This window comes from Hyperoodon ampullatus (genome assembly GCF_949752795.1).
Source record: "Hyperoodon ampullatus genome assembly, chromosome: 3".
NCBI lineage: Eukaryota > Metazoa > Chordata > Mammalia > Artiodactyla > Ziphiidae > Hyperoodon > Hyperoodon ampullatus.
The window spans coordinates 49,573,636-49,589,332 of record NC_136916.1 but is presented as its reverse complement, the minus strand read 5'-3'; the positions used below and the strand labels follow the sequence as shown (position 1 = coordinate 49,589,332).

At 35.4% G+C, this 15,697-nt stretch overlaps 1 protein-coding gene across 5 annotated transcripts in view; it reads right to left on the bottom strand.

Annotated features, from left to right (window-relative positions):
- Positions 1-1,766: 1,766 nt before the first annotated feature.
- RNF111 (ring finger protein 111) overlaps positions 1,767-15,697 on the bottom strand; it is a gene marked incomplete at its 5' end in the record, with an annotated part of 47,665 nt that continues 33,734 nt past the window's right edge. For 2 of the 5 annotated variants that reach the window (XM_079700382.1, XM_079700383.1), the window contains 7 exons: positions 1,767-2,090; positions 3,762-3,865; positions 4,925-5,020; positions 6,593-6,685; positions 10,226-10,352; positions 11,581-11,706; positions 13,613-13,961. In XM_079700382.1, coding sequence (XP_079556508.1) covers positions 1,973-2,090; positions 3,762-3,865; positions 4,925-5,020; positions 6,593-6,685; positions 10,226-10,352; positions 11,581-11,706; positions 13,613-13,961 — 1,013 coding nt within the window. In that variant the 3' untranslated portion in view covers positions 1,767-1,972. Of the gene's footprint in view, positions 2,091-3,761; positions 3,890-4,924; positions 5,021-6,592; positions 6,686-10,225; positions 10,353-11,580; positions 11,734-13,612; positions 13,962-15,697 lie in introns of all 5 variants that reach the window. The other 3 variants (XM_079700379.1, XM_079700380.1, XM_079700381.1) reach the window with 3 other exon arrangements.

Sequence of the window (15,697 nt, the reverse complement as noted above, 5' to 3'; positions counted from 1 at the left end):
GTAGAACGCGGGCTCAGTGTTGTGGCTAGTGGGCTCTAGAGCGCAGACTCAGTAGTTGTGGCACATGGGCTTAGTTGCCCGTCGGCATGTGGGATCTTCCCAGGGGTCGAACCCGTGTCCCCTGCATTGGCAGGCTGATTCTTAACCACTGCACCACCAGGGAAGTCCCTAGTATTCTTTTTAAATATATTATTTTATATCCAAATTTCTAAACCATAGTCCATCCTCCATCTCTACACATACTATGTTGAAGCACGCTGATACTGCCAATTACTACAGTGTAACATTTACTAATACAAAACAAGGGCAAGTAGCCATAATTGAATGAAGACAAACATCAAATTATGCAAATGTCAACTTGAGTGAGATCACTGTTTTGAATTCCAAGATGTTCAGTGTAAACAGTTTTATAAAAATGAATTATGAAACACAAAGACAATAGAAATATAAGTTATTTATTAATCAATCCACTTACAAAGCAGGTGGCTTAATGCAAGCTTATCGACATCTTCACATATGATCCATGGGAACATGTCTTCCACATACAGACAGTGATGTTACTGACTGATGCATTTGCAATCTGGGGCATATTAAGCATATTTAGACAAATAAAATTAGGCTATCCTGTATATGAAAGTATCTTGATAATACACATCCTTAAGTGGATTAAAACTTTCTCCAAAGGAGAAATGTTAGTACATTAACTTAACTTTAATATTCTATATTATGCAGTAAATCTTAACTATAGAAATTAAAATTTTTAAATCAGTGATCGACTCTTGGTAATGTATGAAGTGGGAGTCTAAAACCAGAGCAACAGTAGGTTGACAGTATAATTTGTGCCTCACAGTATCTGCAGATTTACTGTTTTCAAGTTTAAAGAGAAATAAAACAAGAGACATGTAGATTCAGCTGACTTTATTTATCTTTAAACTAATAAAAATCCCTTTAAAAGTGATCCTGGGACCTTTAGAAGTTCTATGAATGCACAGATACCTGCCGATGACTGCAATTCTAAATCCTGACTAAATGTGTTTACAAAAATCAATGTAAGCAGATATCTTTAATATACGTGCTTAGCAGAAGACTGAACAAAATTCTACATGTCTTCTCCAATTTCCCTAAAATTTTGTTAAATCTGCAAGTATGTACAATCCAGCTAATTGAAATTACTATTTAGTGTTCATCAGAGCTGTTTCACAGCAGCAAAAATTGAATCTGGGAAATAAAGTTCTAAACGATGTAGGAAAAAGATAAATACAATCAGAACAGCAGTCTAAATGTATGATATCAATATTCAACTCTATCTGCATTGTGCTGAAAGGAAAAGGATACACCAAGAAAATTTCTATTGATCACTCTGGTGAAGTGAATACCACCTGCATCTGATTGAAAATGGTTTGTATTCTGTTCCCAGTATCAAGAATGGTATTTAACTCAGAACTCCATATTGTAAATATACAGCAGCCATTTTGTCCTAATTAAGGAATGTCTTAATACACAATATTATCATTTTCTAGAGGATCTTTATACATTAAACTAAAGTACATGATTGATTAAATTAAACGTTAGTAATGGATAAAAAAAAATTCATAATTCTCAAGACCTGGTACTATGTAAAAAACAAAAAGACCACGAAATTCTACTTACTAAAGCAGCTAATCTTGCCTGCAAGTTTAGGGTCACAAGCCCATAATATGTGCAAAGAAATGCAATACAAGGAACCATGCAAAAATACAGTAAAATGATACAGGAAAAATGTCAAATCTAGAAAAAAAAAAGCTTTTATAAATACATCAAAATCAAGTGTATACATAAACTGTAGGTCTAGCATTAGTTGTACCATATAGCAGAGCCAGCACTCTAAGTTCACGGCTTCCAAATCTGCGCAGGTAAGTCATGCCATCTTTGGTAGACTGCAGTACCAGGAGGGTGGGAATGAGAGGGAGGGTAAGAGTTCTGAAACATGGTGTCAACTTTCACTTGGCAGCTGGGCCTCAATGTCCACTCTGCATATGGGGCACTTCTTATTGGTAATCAACCACTGGTCAACACACACTTGGTGGAAAAGGTGCATACAGGGAAGGCGTCTATTATAGGCAAACAAAACAAAAAGCAAAAATTAATTTTATGACAAGTGTAGTGGCATTTATTTTTAAACAAATGATACATGTAATAATTCAGTAATGTTCGGAAGTTACTAAACATTTTTCTCTTCTGCTAAAAAAAAACCCAAAAAAAACACCCCTCCGTACTCAAGAGTTACACCTACATTAAATTAATACTCTGGGCAATATAATGTATAAATGACCAAGATAATTAACTGTCACAGGTATGGAATCAAATTATGTAAAATCTCAAGAATTTTAAGAACAACAATTACATTAGCAATTATTCCAGCTTTGCTTCTCTACATGAGCTGCCAATGCACTGGAGTTGGCAGTACGTTTCCTGTAACATAATACTGTAAGTACGTTTTTAAATATCAAATCATTGTATTTGTGAAGCACTTTCAAAAAAATCTCATTTAATTCTCTCCCAAAAACTTTAGAACTTATGTTGTAAATATACAGCAGCCATATCATACTGATTAAGGAATGTCTTAATATGCAATATTATTTTCTGTCTACAGGATCTTTACACATTAAATTTAAGTACCTGATTGATTAAAGGTTAATAATATTGTTTTCATGTTATATCCACTTAATTCTACGCTACTCTTTTAAAATTAGGTTAAAAAGAGACGTTTACTTTAGTACACTACACTACCAATTGGAAATTGAGAAATAAAGAAAGCTTCCATGCAATAACAGGGTAATGTTAAATCTAAGTGTAACAGTAGGATAAAAGTTACTGACTTAAGTGTCCATTTCAACTTCCACCCCCGTTAAGAGTTGTCATACATTTCAGACTTCCTAATATTTTGTAAAAATAGCTAAAAAGAGGTGTTCCAATTATTCCTTGCACAGTATTGTCAATATTGTAAAAACAATTATCATCCATATTTATAAATCTTCACTGGAAATACACTGTTCAAATAACCTTATATGTGGTATAGTAGACAACTTTTTATAACATTTTTTCTCTCTTAGCCAACTGAAGAAATACGATAAAGTTTTCCTTATAAACTAGGGCAACAAAACTACTATATACTTTTTATATATGTTATAGGACTTGTTTCATATGGGATTATGTTACATTAGAAAAAACCAGAATAGGAACAAAACAATTAACTCGAGATTATAAAAAGAGAAATCTAAAATTAATATTTGGTTAGCATAATAACATTTCCTAAATCACAAAGTTGCAAGAGGTAAACAGTCTACAAACTGAGAGGAAATTTTAGAACAAGATTACTTTATAAAAGATGCTATAAAACAAACTGCATGGAGCTAATCTGGATCCCCCTCTTTAAGCTCTGGAGAATACATTAATATATCTGTCTTGGCCTCCAAAACTTCTCACCTCTCAAATTCTCCTTCCTGCAAGATTTAAAGAAGACAATTTTGACCACAAAATTTCCCTGGCCAAGTCTTGGTGTGGCCCCAAAACAGGTAGTATATTTCCCATCCACACCCCTTTGCTGTTAATACAGAGACTTTAATCTTTTTTATTTCACTCACTATAAGAAGGCAATTCTACATGTCAGAGACTGGTAACAGGGTATGCCAGGAGTAATCTTTATTTGGGTTCTGGTCTACTTTCAAATAAAACCTTGTACAGTTTTGACAATGGATTTTAGATAATTAGTGTCTAGTTACCTCACATCTTCACCTTCCTCTAAAATAGACAAACAGATGGTACATTTTTCCTCTGTGTCTTCTTCAGTCCCTTCTTCCCCATCTTGTTTGCAGTGCAGTTTCCTCTGTGAGAACCAATCAGTTGTTACCTTGTTAGTAGAGATGACATTATTGAACAACTGAGTAAAGTCTGTGTTTATTTGAAAAACAAAACAAAACAAAACAAAACCACACATTCACCCACAACTTATTTCCCAGGTAAAACTGTCATGAATTAAAGGATGAATTAAGTGACTATTATCAACTAAGTGTTCTTGTAAGACCCTTAAGTAATCAGCATCAAAAGCAAAATTAAAAGTAACAGAAATTCATTAGTTTGAAATTTATCATTTTTAATCCACAATTAGAATACTATATACTATTTTTGTCCTATCATGAGCACAGCCAAATAAACTTTATTTTACTAATGAATATTTCAAATAACATTCAAAAAATTAATGCTAATTATAGTATTTAGCTTAAACAGTTGAAAGGACTTTAATGGTAATACCTCATTAATACTCTTAGAAAAAGGATGAAAAATACAATGAACAGAAATTTCACACTTTATTAGTCTCTATAGCATAGAACACTGTTGTCTGTTGAAAGAAATTTATTTAACATGCCTAGTCCATAACTTCTAGTTGTAATACTACATAAGGAATATAAGGGTAGAATATAAGAAATGTAGGTCAATTAAATGTCCATCAAAATAACTGACTAGTTAAATTATGGTACTACTGTATGATAGAATTCTGTATATAAGCGATTAAAAAGAATATGGATCATCTGTAGGTGCTGATATAGAATGAAAAGAAAATGTACAAAAATGTGTATATATTATCCCCTTTATTTTTAAAAGTGAAAGAAAAATATATACATATGCATATTATTAAAAATATGTGGAAGAATACCTAAGAAATCTTTAAGCAGAATTTTTCTTCTGGGAAGGAAAACTAGGGTCAGTAGGGTAAGAGACTTTGCAGTATATAATTTTATACTTTCAATTTTTTTAACCACATGCATGTATTGTTTTAATAATAAAAAATGTAGCTGCTAGACTCCACAAACTCAAAGGAAGTCCATAATATTAAATGTTATGCATTTCAATAATAATGTAGATGTTTCATAAAATAAATTCTTACTTTTTTGTATTTATGTGGATATGTACATCTTTCAATTGTCCCCTGGGATGCTCCACGATTGACATTTCCTAGTCTTTCTTCCAAATGAATAAGTTCCTGAAGGTGAAGAATAACTAGTATTAAAAGTCAGGATGATTATTCCTTGAACAGCACTGTCAATACTGTAAAAGCAATAAAGTTCCATATTTATAAACCTGCAATGTAAATAGAGTATTCAAAAAGCCATACATACAGTAGGGTAAATGACTGTTTATAGTTCTTTTCTCAGCCAACTGAAGTGGTATGGCAAAGTTATCCTTGCAGACTAGGGAAGCATATTACCACATGGTACTATGTACATCAGTAAGCATGTATGCATGCATGTAGAAGATGAAATCATTGTAGTAAAATAGGGAAACAAGTCAAACAATAGTTCTAAGTCCCAATGACTCCAACTTCCAAACTGACATGAAGAAACAAAACTTTACATCAGGGACTTCCCTGGTGGTGCAGTGGTTAAGAATCCGCCTTCCAATGCAGGGGACAGGGGTTCGAGCCCTGGTCTGGGAAGATCCCACATGCCGCAGAGCAACTAAGCCCGTGTGCCGCAACTACTGAAGCCTGTGTGCCCTAGAGCCCGTGCTCCGCCATGAAGAGTAGCCCCCACTCGCCGTAACTAAAGAAAGCCCGCGCGCCGCAACAAAGACCCAACGCAGCCAAAAATAAATAAATTAAAACAAAACCCAAAAAACTTTACATCAAATTCAAATGACTTGTTCTTCCTGAAAATTCAAACAAGAAGATATTTAGTGAAAAAATGAATTACTTAGGTTTATTTTTCTACAGCAATACTTCTCTAAAAATTAAGCTTAGTCAAAAAGCATTAGGCGGGCTTCCCTGGTGGCGCAGTGGTTGAGAGCCCGCCTGCCAATGCAGGGGACACGGGTTCGTGCCCCAGTCCGGGAAGATCCCACATGCCGCGGAGCAGCTGGGCCCATGAGCCATGGCCGCTGAGCCTGCGTGTCTGGAGCCTGTGCTCCACCAAGGGAGAAGCCACAACAGTGAGAGGCCCACGTACCGCAAAAAAAAAAAAGCATTAGGCATCTATTTTAGTAGGAAAATATTAGAAAAACCTAAATGATTTTCTAGGAGAATGGTTAAATTATATTCATCCACACAGTAGAATATGAGAGCTATCGAAAACAATGAACTGGTCCAAAAAAATGATAGTACTGATTTCCAAGATATATTGCAAAAGGTAGATTTATATAGAAAATGTTACTGCTCAATTCTAATGTATTACAAACATCACGTGGGTTCAATAAAGCACATAAGTCTACTGCATTTATTTTTTTAAAAAAGCATTAAGGTTTTTCTCCCACATTTAATAGTATGGTTCTTTATCTGATATTTATATTAATTCAATAAATTTCTACATTCTTCTGTATTAGATATTTTCATTTACTCTTCTTCAAATACTTGGGTAATTTCTGACACTAAAATTAATATCACTTATAAACCTTTCTATAATAATCCCTAGAAGCAATACCAGAAATTCAGGTATTTTACTGCTTTCTGATCCCCAGCCACTGCAGCAATCCTATACAGTTGTAAATATTAATATTACATATATTCTCTCTCTGCATTATGGATACTGTGGCAAATATCTTCATTAATTTTATTACATACCTCAAAATTGCCCCTGAAAGGACCTCTGAATGATGTTCCATCCAAGCCTGATGAAATGTAACGAATGTGAGGATAGCCTGCCATGTCAGGAACCTATTTTAGTAGAAGAGATAGGCTAAATCAATTAAGAATAGGCTCAAGTTTTGCTGCTACCATTGAATAATTCAGACACTCAATTCTCTCCATCCAGCTTCTCACAAAAATCAACTTCAATAAGTATATATAGCTCCAAAAAAGCATTCTGTTAACAGGTTCCTCTTCAAAAATGATCTCTTTTATAATAACTCAAACCATCATCAGAAGGGAAAAAAAAAAGGGAACAGCAGTTCCACAAGATAACAATTCTCTTCTACTTGATTTATTTTGCACAAAGAATCCTAAGTAGAAAATACTCAAACCTAAGAACGATGTTCTTAGTAGCCTAAATGTATAAAGGCTAAAATTTTATAAGATCTGATCAATTTCAGAGCTTTATTGAACAGTATTAAGAAACAGAAATCCACAAAACTTAACTTCAACATAAAAGTTTTACCTCCCTTCCTCTAACTCCCAAATAGTCAAAGGTACCCTTGGCTCCTTTTTTGGTTTGGCTCTGTTAGTGAAAGTTTTAACAGTGTTTTCTAATTTTTTTGTTAGGCATAGTCAATCCTCATTATTCATGGATGTCTTTGTTGTGAACTCACCTACTTGAGAGAATTTATTTGAATTTATTTGTAACTCCAAAATCAATAGTTGTGCTCTCACAGTCATTCATGGACCTGCACAGAGCAGCAAAAAATTTGACTTGCCCAATACGTGTGCCCAGCCTAGAGGAAGAAGACCCTGCCTAGTTGTTTCAGCTCTTACACTGTATACAAGTGTCTTTTTTGCAATCTACTTAGTGCAATGTTTTTCACATTTTTGTGCTATTTATAGATCATTTTATTGTTTAAAATGGCTCCCAGACAAAATGCTTAATTGCTGGCTAGTGTTCCTAAGTGCAAGAAGGTTGTGATTTGATTTATGCAGAAAATATGTGTAGATAAGCTTCATTCAGGCATGAGTCATGGTGTTGTTGGCCATGAGATCAATGTTAATGAATCAACAGTATATGTCAAATAAGGTATCTCTAAACAGAAAAACACATTACAACAAGGTGATGCATTGATTGGTTGTTGTGACTAGAAGCTTGCAATAACCTAGGGCTGTATTTACCCTTAGGAATAATATTGGGTTGGCCAAAAAATTCGTTCGGGTTTTTCCACACAATGTTACAGAAAACCCCGAACGAACTTTTTGGCCAGCCCAATAGTTCAATATCTGCTTAGTCAGCGTTCACAGCAAATCTACACAACATAACTACCATGAATAACAAGAGTTGACCGTAGTGTTAGGAAAGGGAGATTCTGAGACAGAGCACCATCCTTCCATTTTTATAAATAAATCTCCAAAATTATTTTTTAATCAGCTTCCGCTGAATTGTAACATACTTCTAGCAGGTTTTACAGCTTTAAAAGACAATTCACTAATAAAAAAAATAAAAATAAAAAAAAGACAATTCACGCATGGAAAAGAATTTAAAATAAGCATAACTTTTACCCTTCAAATAGCCTAGTATTTAAATATCTGCAATTTTCCTCATAATCAAGATCAATAGTATCCAGCTTTAAGCAGATAATCTAACTTCCTACACATCTCCAAGGAAAATGAAAAACATCAGAAAGGAACTCCTGCCTTCCAAATTACTTAAACCTGCACCTCTCCTATAACCCTCCCTAGCCTCCTTTCTCTGGCTTTTAGGGAAGCTGCTCCCCTCTTCTCCTATTCCCCGACCCTGGGCCCCCCTTAATTAACTGCTACCCACCCCTTTCTGCAACATCTTCAAACAAGCCCTCCCTAATGTTAATGTTGTTCTGTCCTAAACCTAAAATTACCTTCAAGTTTCTCCAAACCTAAACGACCTCTCTAATCCCGGAACAAACGCCAACCCTATTTCCCACTTTCCCTTCACAGCCAAGTTTATAAAGCAAGTGGTTTATATTCACAGTCTCCACATTTTTTAACCTTCCTTACTGTAATCTAAGAGGCACCCCATCTCCATCCCTCACCACTACTGAAATCACTCTGACAAAAGCCGCCAATAACCACTCCCATGCCAAATGCATTCAACATTTTTCAAAACTTTACTTTTTTGTGATGAAACGCTACTGACCATATTATTTTGACATAATTCTAACTTTATTTCTCCTCAACTTCTCTAGCCAATTCTTGGAATTCTTTGTTTGAAGTACAGTATTATCATTTAAATATAGTATTATTATTCTCCAAGGTTTTTTTCAATCTCTTGTCAGTCTGACAAATTAGATTAGATTAGATTTTCCTGGAAATCTAATCCTCTTCCATGGATTCATGTAATATGACAGATATGTAACACATATATATTGTACATTGACAGATCACAACCCATCTTTAACTCAGATACCAGTTTATTGTTTGGAGATCCAGACCATAAACCTAACTTCCTACTGGACATCCCACCTTGATACACATATTATCTCAGATTCAATATGTCCAAAACCTAACTCACCTAACCCCTTCCCTAAACCCTCATCTAATATTCTCCAACTTAGTGAATGGCAACACCATATACCTAATAACCAAAGCCAGAAATGTGGGAGTCATTCCAAATATTACTCAAATGTATCCCATCATTTTTATGTCAACTGCCACTGCCCTTGTTCAGGCATTCACTAACTTTTATCTCTTCTACTATAATGTCCTAACCAGTATCCTTCTCCTACCATGAAATCTATTTTACACACAACTAAAGAGGGGGTCTATTTAACTACAATCTGATTAAATCACTCTAACAACATAAATATGATCAAGACATTCCCCTTTCAATGGTTCCTGAGTCCTAGTTTCCTAGCAGGGCAGATATTTCATTGCTGAATGACCCTCACCCCTAAGATCTAGAAATACCAACTTACTTGGATTTCCTTGTGCTTATGCTATTTGAAAGCTCTTTACATGCTGTAGCCACTGTAAGAGTACCATTCTCAATTCTTCCAAAGCCTGCTTAGAAGCTGCATGTATAATAAAGTGTCTTGGCAACCTTCTCTGCAGTGCCTCTACCCCTACAAGACAAAACTACTCACTTCTCTGTACCACACAATATGTATTATGTGAAGAGCAAACTCAATTTTTGCGGAATTTGTTCTTTAGAACTCAAAATGGATCAACAAAATCTGAATCTGTTCAAATCAGATACAGAGAATTAATACAGTCCTTCTGCTGATCAGAAAATAAAGTATGAATGCATTAGAACTGACCCATTACCACTTACAACAAAATAAAGCACATGTCCTAGGGAGAGTGGATCAAGATTGTCATCTTCACATAAAAAGAAAAAAATTTGTCATTTTTTACATTAAGAAGTTTTTTTTACAATGCAAATACAAGCACATATTTTAATATATCTAATACCTTCTTATAGCACAGTTTCAATCTAATAATAATAATTCTCAACTTCTACTGAAACACCTATTAACAACTAATACATTAAAAATATTTCCAATAAAATATTTAATTTAGAAAAGGAAGAATAGTTTTCGAAGGCAACTATGTCAGAATTTTGAAATGTTCCTATTTTACCATTAAAGGAAGAGCTCCTAATTGCAAGTGATGAAGTCGAGGTGGTGCATGGTAATGAGCCAAGTGAGGATGCAATGCTCCAGGTGTATAAGTAGCTGCAGTGACTCCGGCTTCAATTCCCAGTTCCCTGACAAAAGAGAACAGTTTAAATTTTAGACATCCTTACAGTGTCTTTATTATCAACAGAAATGGGGGATGATGTTTACATTTTTAAAAGTAATCTGAAGATTCTTATCTTAGCTGAGAAAAAAGATAATTTAGCCCAAAGGATGTAACTAATAATTTCAAATTCACTTTAGGAATTAAAATTCAAAGATCCAATTCTGTGAGCGTGAGGAGCAAAGCATTTGCATTCAGCTTCACATCTCACAAAGGAAGGGAATACAATGGATGGCCCCTAAGGCTCCTTCCAATCTAAAAGTCTGATTCTTCTTGAGGAGCATATAGACTAGAGTTTACTTTTTTGGTTTATATGAATGTGCTCCCAGGTCTTCCGTTTGTTGGATAATGCCTCTGGATTGTTGGCATCAAGGACAATTACCTTATAAAGCAAGGGTAAACAAAATTTTAGAAAGAGTAAAATTTGGTAAATGCCAAATCTTCATTTATTTATTCTCATTTTATGTTTTGTCTCAAAAGTCATTGTGGATCAAGATCTCAGTGACTGCCTACAGACAACAGATCCAGAAAGAAAATTAATGGAAATCTGCTTCCAGGGCTTCCCTGGTGGCGCAGTGGTTGAGAGTCTGCCTGCCGATGCGGGGGACACGGGTTCGTGCCCCGGTCCGGGAGGATCCCACGTGTCGCGGAGCGGCTGGGCCCGTGAGCCATGGCCGCTGGGCCTGCGCGTCCGGAGCCTGTGCTCCGCAATGGGAGAGGCCACAACAGTGAGAGGCCCGCGTACCGCAAAAAAAAAAAAAAAAAAAAAAAAAAAAAAAAAAAAAATCTGCTTCCATTTCTCTAGGAAAGAACACAAGCCTAGAGGATGCTGGCTGGATTTCCCCTGTCAACAGCAGGGGTTAAGGGTGGTACAGCAAATGTGAGTATAAAGGTTGGGGGCGGTGGATAAAGAAGTTATGAAATGTTTAGGGAGTTAACTTTTGACCGTAGATCCCTGAAAAACAACAACAACAAAAAGCTCTACTCCTGTTTGACACGCTCCCTGCCCCAGAACTCAAGCTGCTACTCTCTCCTCTCCAGGTCTCTTAGGACTCACCCAGAGACAGTGCTTCACAGATAAGCTGGAATTCAGTTTCTCCACACTACCCTTCTCTAGGCATTCCACTACAAAGTATCTCTTCCAGGTTTCCACCACAAGAAACTGAACATAGCTTTGAAATAAACAAGATACTGACCAGGCAGATCTTTCTGGAGCCTGTCGAGGATGTGAGGACATAGTCTGAGGCACATGAATATGATGCCCATGACCATAGTTTGGGTGCATCCTATGTGGATGGGGTGGGGGGCGTTCATGTGCCCGCCTGGAAACACAGAACACAAAAAGACCACTGGAAATAATTGAATAATTGGTTATTTCTTAGTGTAGAAAAAATAATATAGTATTACTATTACAAACATCTACAGATTAGTCTTGAAATTAATTCCATAAATTATAAAAATGTAATATAAAATAATTTAATGATTAATAATAAATCAATAATCATAATCCCACAAATTCTCACTGCTCATTTATTACAATGCCTCCAATCCGAATATCACCCAAGGAAAAAGGCAGTTTTAACATTATCTTGCATACCTGCTTTACAGCAAGTATTTTAAATAGAATAATAGGAACTAAATGAAAATAAAATTTTAAAAATTAATACTCCAGCATATGCTACAGGCACAAAGAAGTTATTCTATATAAACATATAAAGCAGAAAAATGGAAACTTTTATTTTGCTTCACCTTTATACTGTAATAATATTCATCCATTTTAATGGATAAAACTTCTAAGAAAAAAATTTTAACCTTGTGCATTTTTTTCAAACACACGTCAACACATCCAGGGAACTGACATTACCTCCATTCACACTTTGTCATCCCAGCTAATTATATTTTCTCTTTCTAGTCTAAAGTCTGTCAAATTTACAAATGCAAATGGTCATAAAGTACTAAACAAATGGCACTTAAGAAAAAAAGTTCCAGGGATTCATTTTTTATAGTCTAATTCTTACTATTAGCTTCGAACACATTTACAGATTTTGCATGTTTAATCTTAATTTTCTAGATACTGGAAGATATGAATATGAAATTGGCAACTTTCTATATAAAGGGTCACTATATTAGAATGGCAGAAACAGCCAGAGATTCTGAATATAACCTTAAATTATATAACTAAAGAAAGAAGTTACACAAGTGCCAGATTATTGATTAAATCAAGAGTTTTGCAAACATTCTGGAAGGGCCAAATAGTTAATATTGTTCGCTCTATAGGCCACATGGTCTTTGTTGCAACCACTCAACTTAGTTTCTGTAGTGTGAAAGAAGCTACAGACAATACATAGATGAACAAGTGTAGCTGTTTTCCTGCAAACCTTTATTTACCAAAACAGGCAGGCAGAATAAGACCAACAAAGTACGCTGCCCTAAATTAGAATATCAGATCCTGAATTTTCAAAAGAAAACAAAAAGTTCAATTATAGTCTTTTCATAATGTTTGGGGAATATCTTAATATTTAAATTTATAAATAAACTAAGTTAATAAGACTAGTTTTTCGGGCCTCCCTGGTGGCGCAGTGGTTGAGAAGTCCGCCTGCCGATGCAGGGGATACGGGTTCGTGCCCCGGTCTGGGAGGATCCCATATGCCGCGGAGCGGCTGGGCCCGTGAGCCATGGCTGCTGAGCCTGCGCGTCCGGAGCCTGTGCTCCGCAGCGGGAGAGGCCGCAACGGTGAGAGGCCCGCGTACCACAAAAAAAAAAAAAAAAAAGACTAGTTTTTCAATATCAGCTGTTGAAAACTTCTACTAACACCCTTCTTCCCTCTGGTTGGTAAATAAAATAACTCAAATTCAATCTTTAATAACTTTACATCTTATTACTCAGGATCACCAATTTTAACATTAATCTTTAGTATGGACTACTGAAGAAACAAACAAGAGATTAGTTTGCAAGAATAAATGACCTTGGGTTATATCCTGAAAGGGCTTTGATTTTATTAAATAACCTGATATAGATTTTTTTTGTCAGCACCTACAACTCAGGATGAGATGGAGGAACATTCTGGTTAGTAAAGAATTAATTTCCCAGTGAACTGAGGATTAAGTTACATCACTATTAATTGAGGATAGCTACATCACTTCTAAAGACTTTACAGGTTTAAAGACTAATGGAAATAGAAGGCGAAAGAATAAAGTGTGATTATTTTTTTAAAAACATAAAACATACGTTGGATGCTGCATCATTCTCCTTCTCTGAACTTCCATCCTCTGCATCACTTCATGAGGATGCAGTCTCTGTGCTGTAGGTGCTGTGGCTGGAATATGGTGTGAAATTGGCTGGTGTGTGGGAGGAAGATGCTGAGGGACTGGTGCAGCAGTACTGGCTAAATGCGTTGGAGGTGGAGGTGCCACAGGGTGAGATGTTGCATGAGAAGATATTTGAGAATGGAAAGCATGTACAGGATGAGGAATAACATAATCCACTTGAGGCGGAGGCTGAGTCTGAGGAGGAGGGTTTCCGTGAGAGTGGGGGCAGGCAGAGGTTTGATGATGAAGTGGTCTTGTCAAAGAAGCATCTGTAAGAAAAGCACAGGCACCATAGAGTTGAGCACATATTGGCATAATACATTCCTATTATATTTTACAGACATATTAGCACATATTTAATTTTTATGAATACTTTATCAATGCTTGAGTCTGCTTAGTCCTGTTTGGCATCTTGCTTTCTTCTTTGAGTAATCATAGGTATCTTCTCATGTCAATATATATAGCTTTACTTCATTCACAGCTTCACAGCATTCCACTATAGGAATGCACCAAAATTTATTGAAGAAATTGCCACTGATAAAAACTGGAAGTAATCCAAAGCTGCAATAAACATCTGTATGATTTCCCTTGTGCTCTTTCATACATGCATGTACAAGCGTGTGTACACGCATGCACGTGCATGCACGCACACACACACACACTGCTCACAGAGCGTTTCTGTAGCATAAATTCCTATAAGCAGTTCTGCGTCTGAGAGAATAATTTAAATTCAGATACTGGTTGACAAAACACCCTTCCCAAAGTTTACATAATTAATTACCATCAGCAGTACATGAGAGCTCCTGCCTAATTACACTATCACTAAATTTTTCAAATGCTAACCAGAAAAAATTATGTATTTATTTATCACTTACATTTCTTCCCAGAATTATCTATTCATATTCTTAGCCTATTGTTCACCTTTTTCTTGTTGATTTATAAGTATTCCTTGTATACATGCATACATGCAAGCTTTGTCATAAAAAGGTAGTATAAACATTTTTCCAAATTGTCTCCTGTCAGTTTTACTCTGCCATACTCAAGTATTTTGCTTTTGTATAATCAAATGTATAAATTATATATTTATAAATACATAAATCTTGTTTTCCTTTGTCATTTACTGGTTATAGAGCACTAGAAAGAGGAAAGCAACTTGCGAGTCCTAGGCACAACTGCAAACATATACTTTCATTAGTGCACTTCTCCTCCTGCCCCATGCCACTTTTCCGGTGCTACGTTAAGAAGAAGGGGGTATATCTGCCAGGAACTTGCCACGGAAATCAGCCTTTATAAAGATGGTTTCGTCCATTTCTTCATCCTGAATCTTTATGTTGCAAAGTGACTGTTGAAAGGTCCCACAGAGGAATATGTATCTCTCTTACTCTAAGGTATTGCATCTGTTTGAGGTCTAAAAATAAGTTTGTCTCCTCTTTGGATTTTAGTTCTAATTTCATCTTATTTGTAAGATTTTTCTTGGTAGCCTGGTATGGAGCTACAGCCATTCTCTAGTTTCATTACAGAAAGACTGCCTTCAATTTTTAATTGCTTTGATTCATGTATCAGTGGTGAAAGTTAGGTAACCATGGACTCATTCAGCCATACTTCAGAGGAAACCTTGCTAGTACGTATTGTTATTTAAAGGAAATATTTAAAGGAAATAGTCACTAAATATTCACAATATTTAAAGGAAACTTTCACTAAGCTCAATGTAAGTTGTGACATATTTTTAAACTGATTTTCTAAAAGTTATATTTTCAAATCAATGCTTTAGGCTAAGAAGTCACAAAGCTCAGTACTCCTTGGTCATCAAAAAGGAAGTCACTAAGTTTTATGATTGTTAACTATCCTTCCTCAAATTTAGAGCATTTTTCCCAGTTTCATGTCAAGGTTTTCTACTTCTATAATCATTATACAAGAAAAAATATTCACAAATATAACAAAATTTTAAAGTCTTGTTTTGGAATGAATCAGTTTTTTAACTCTTCATTAATCATTTTATTTTTTT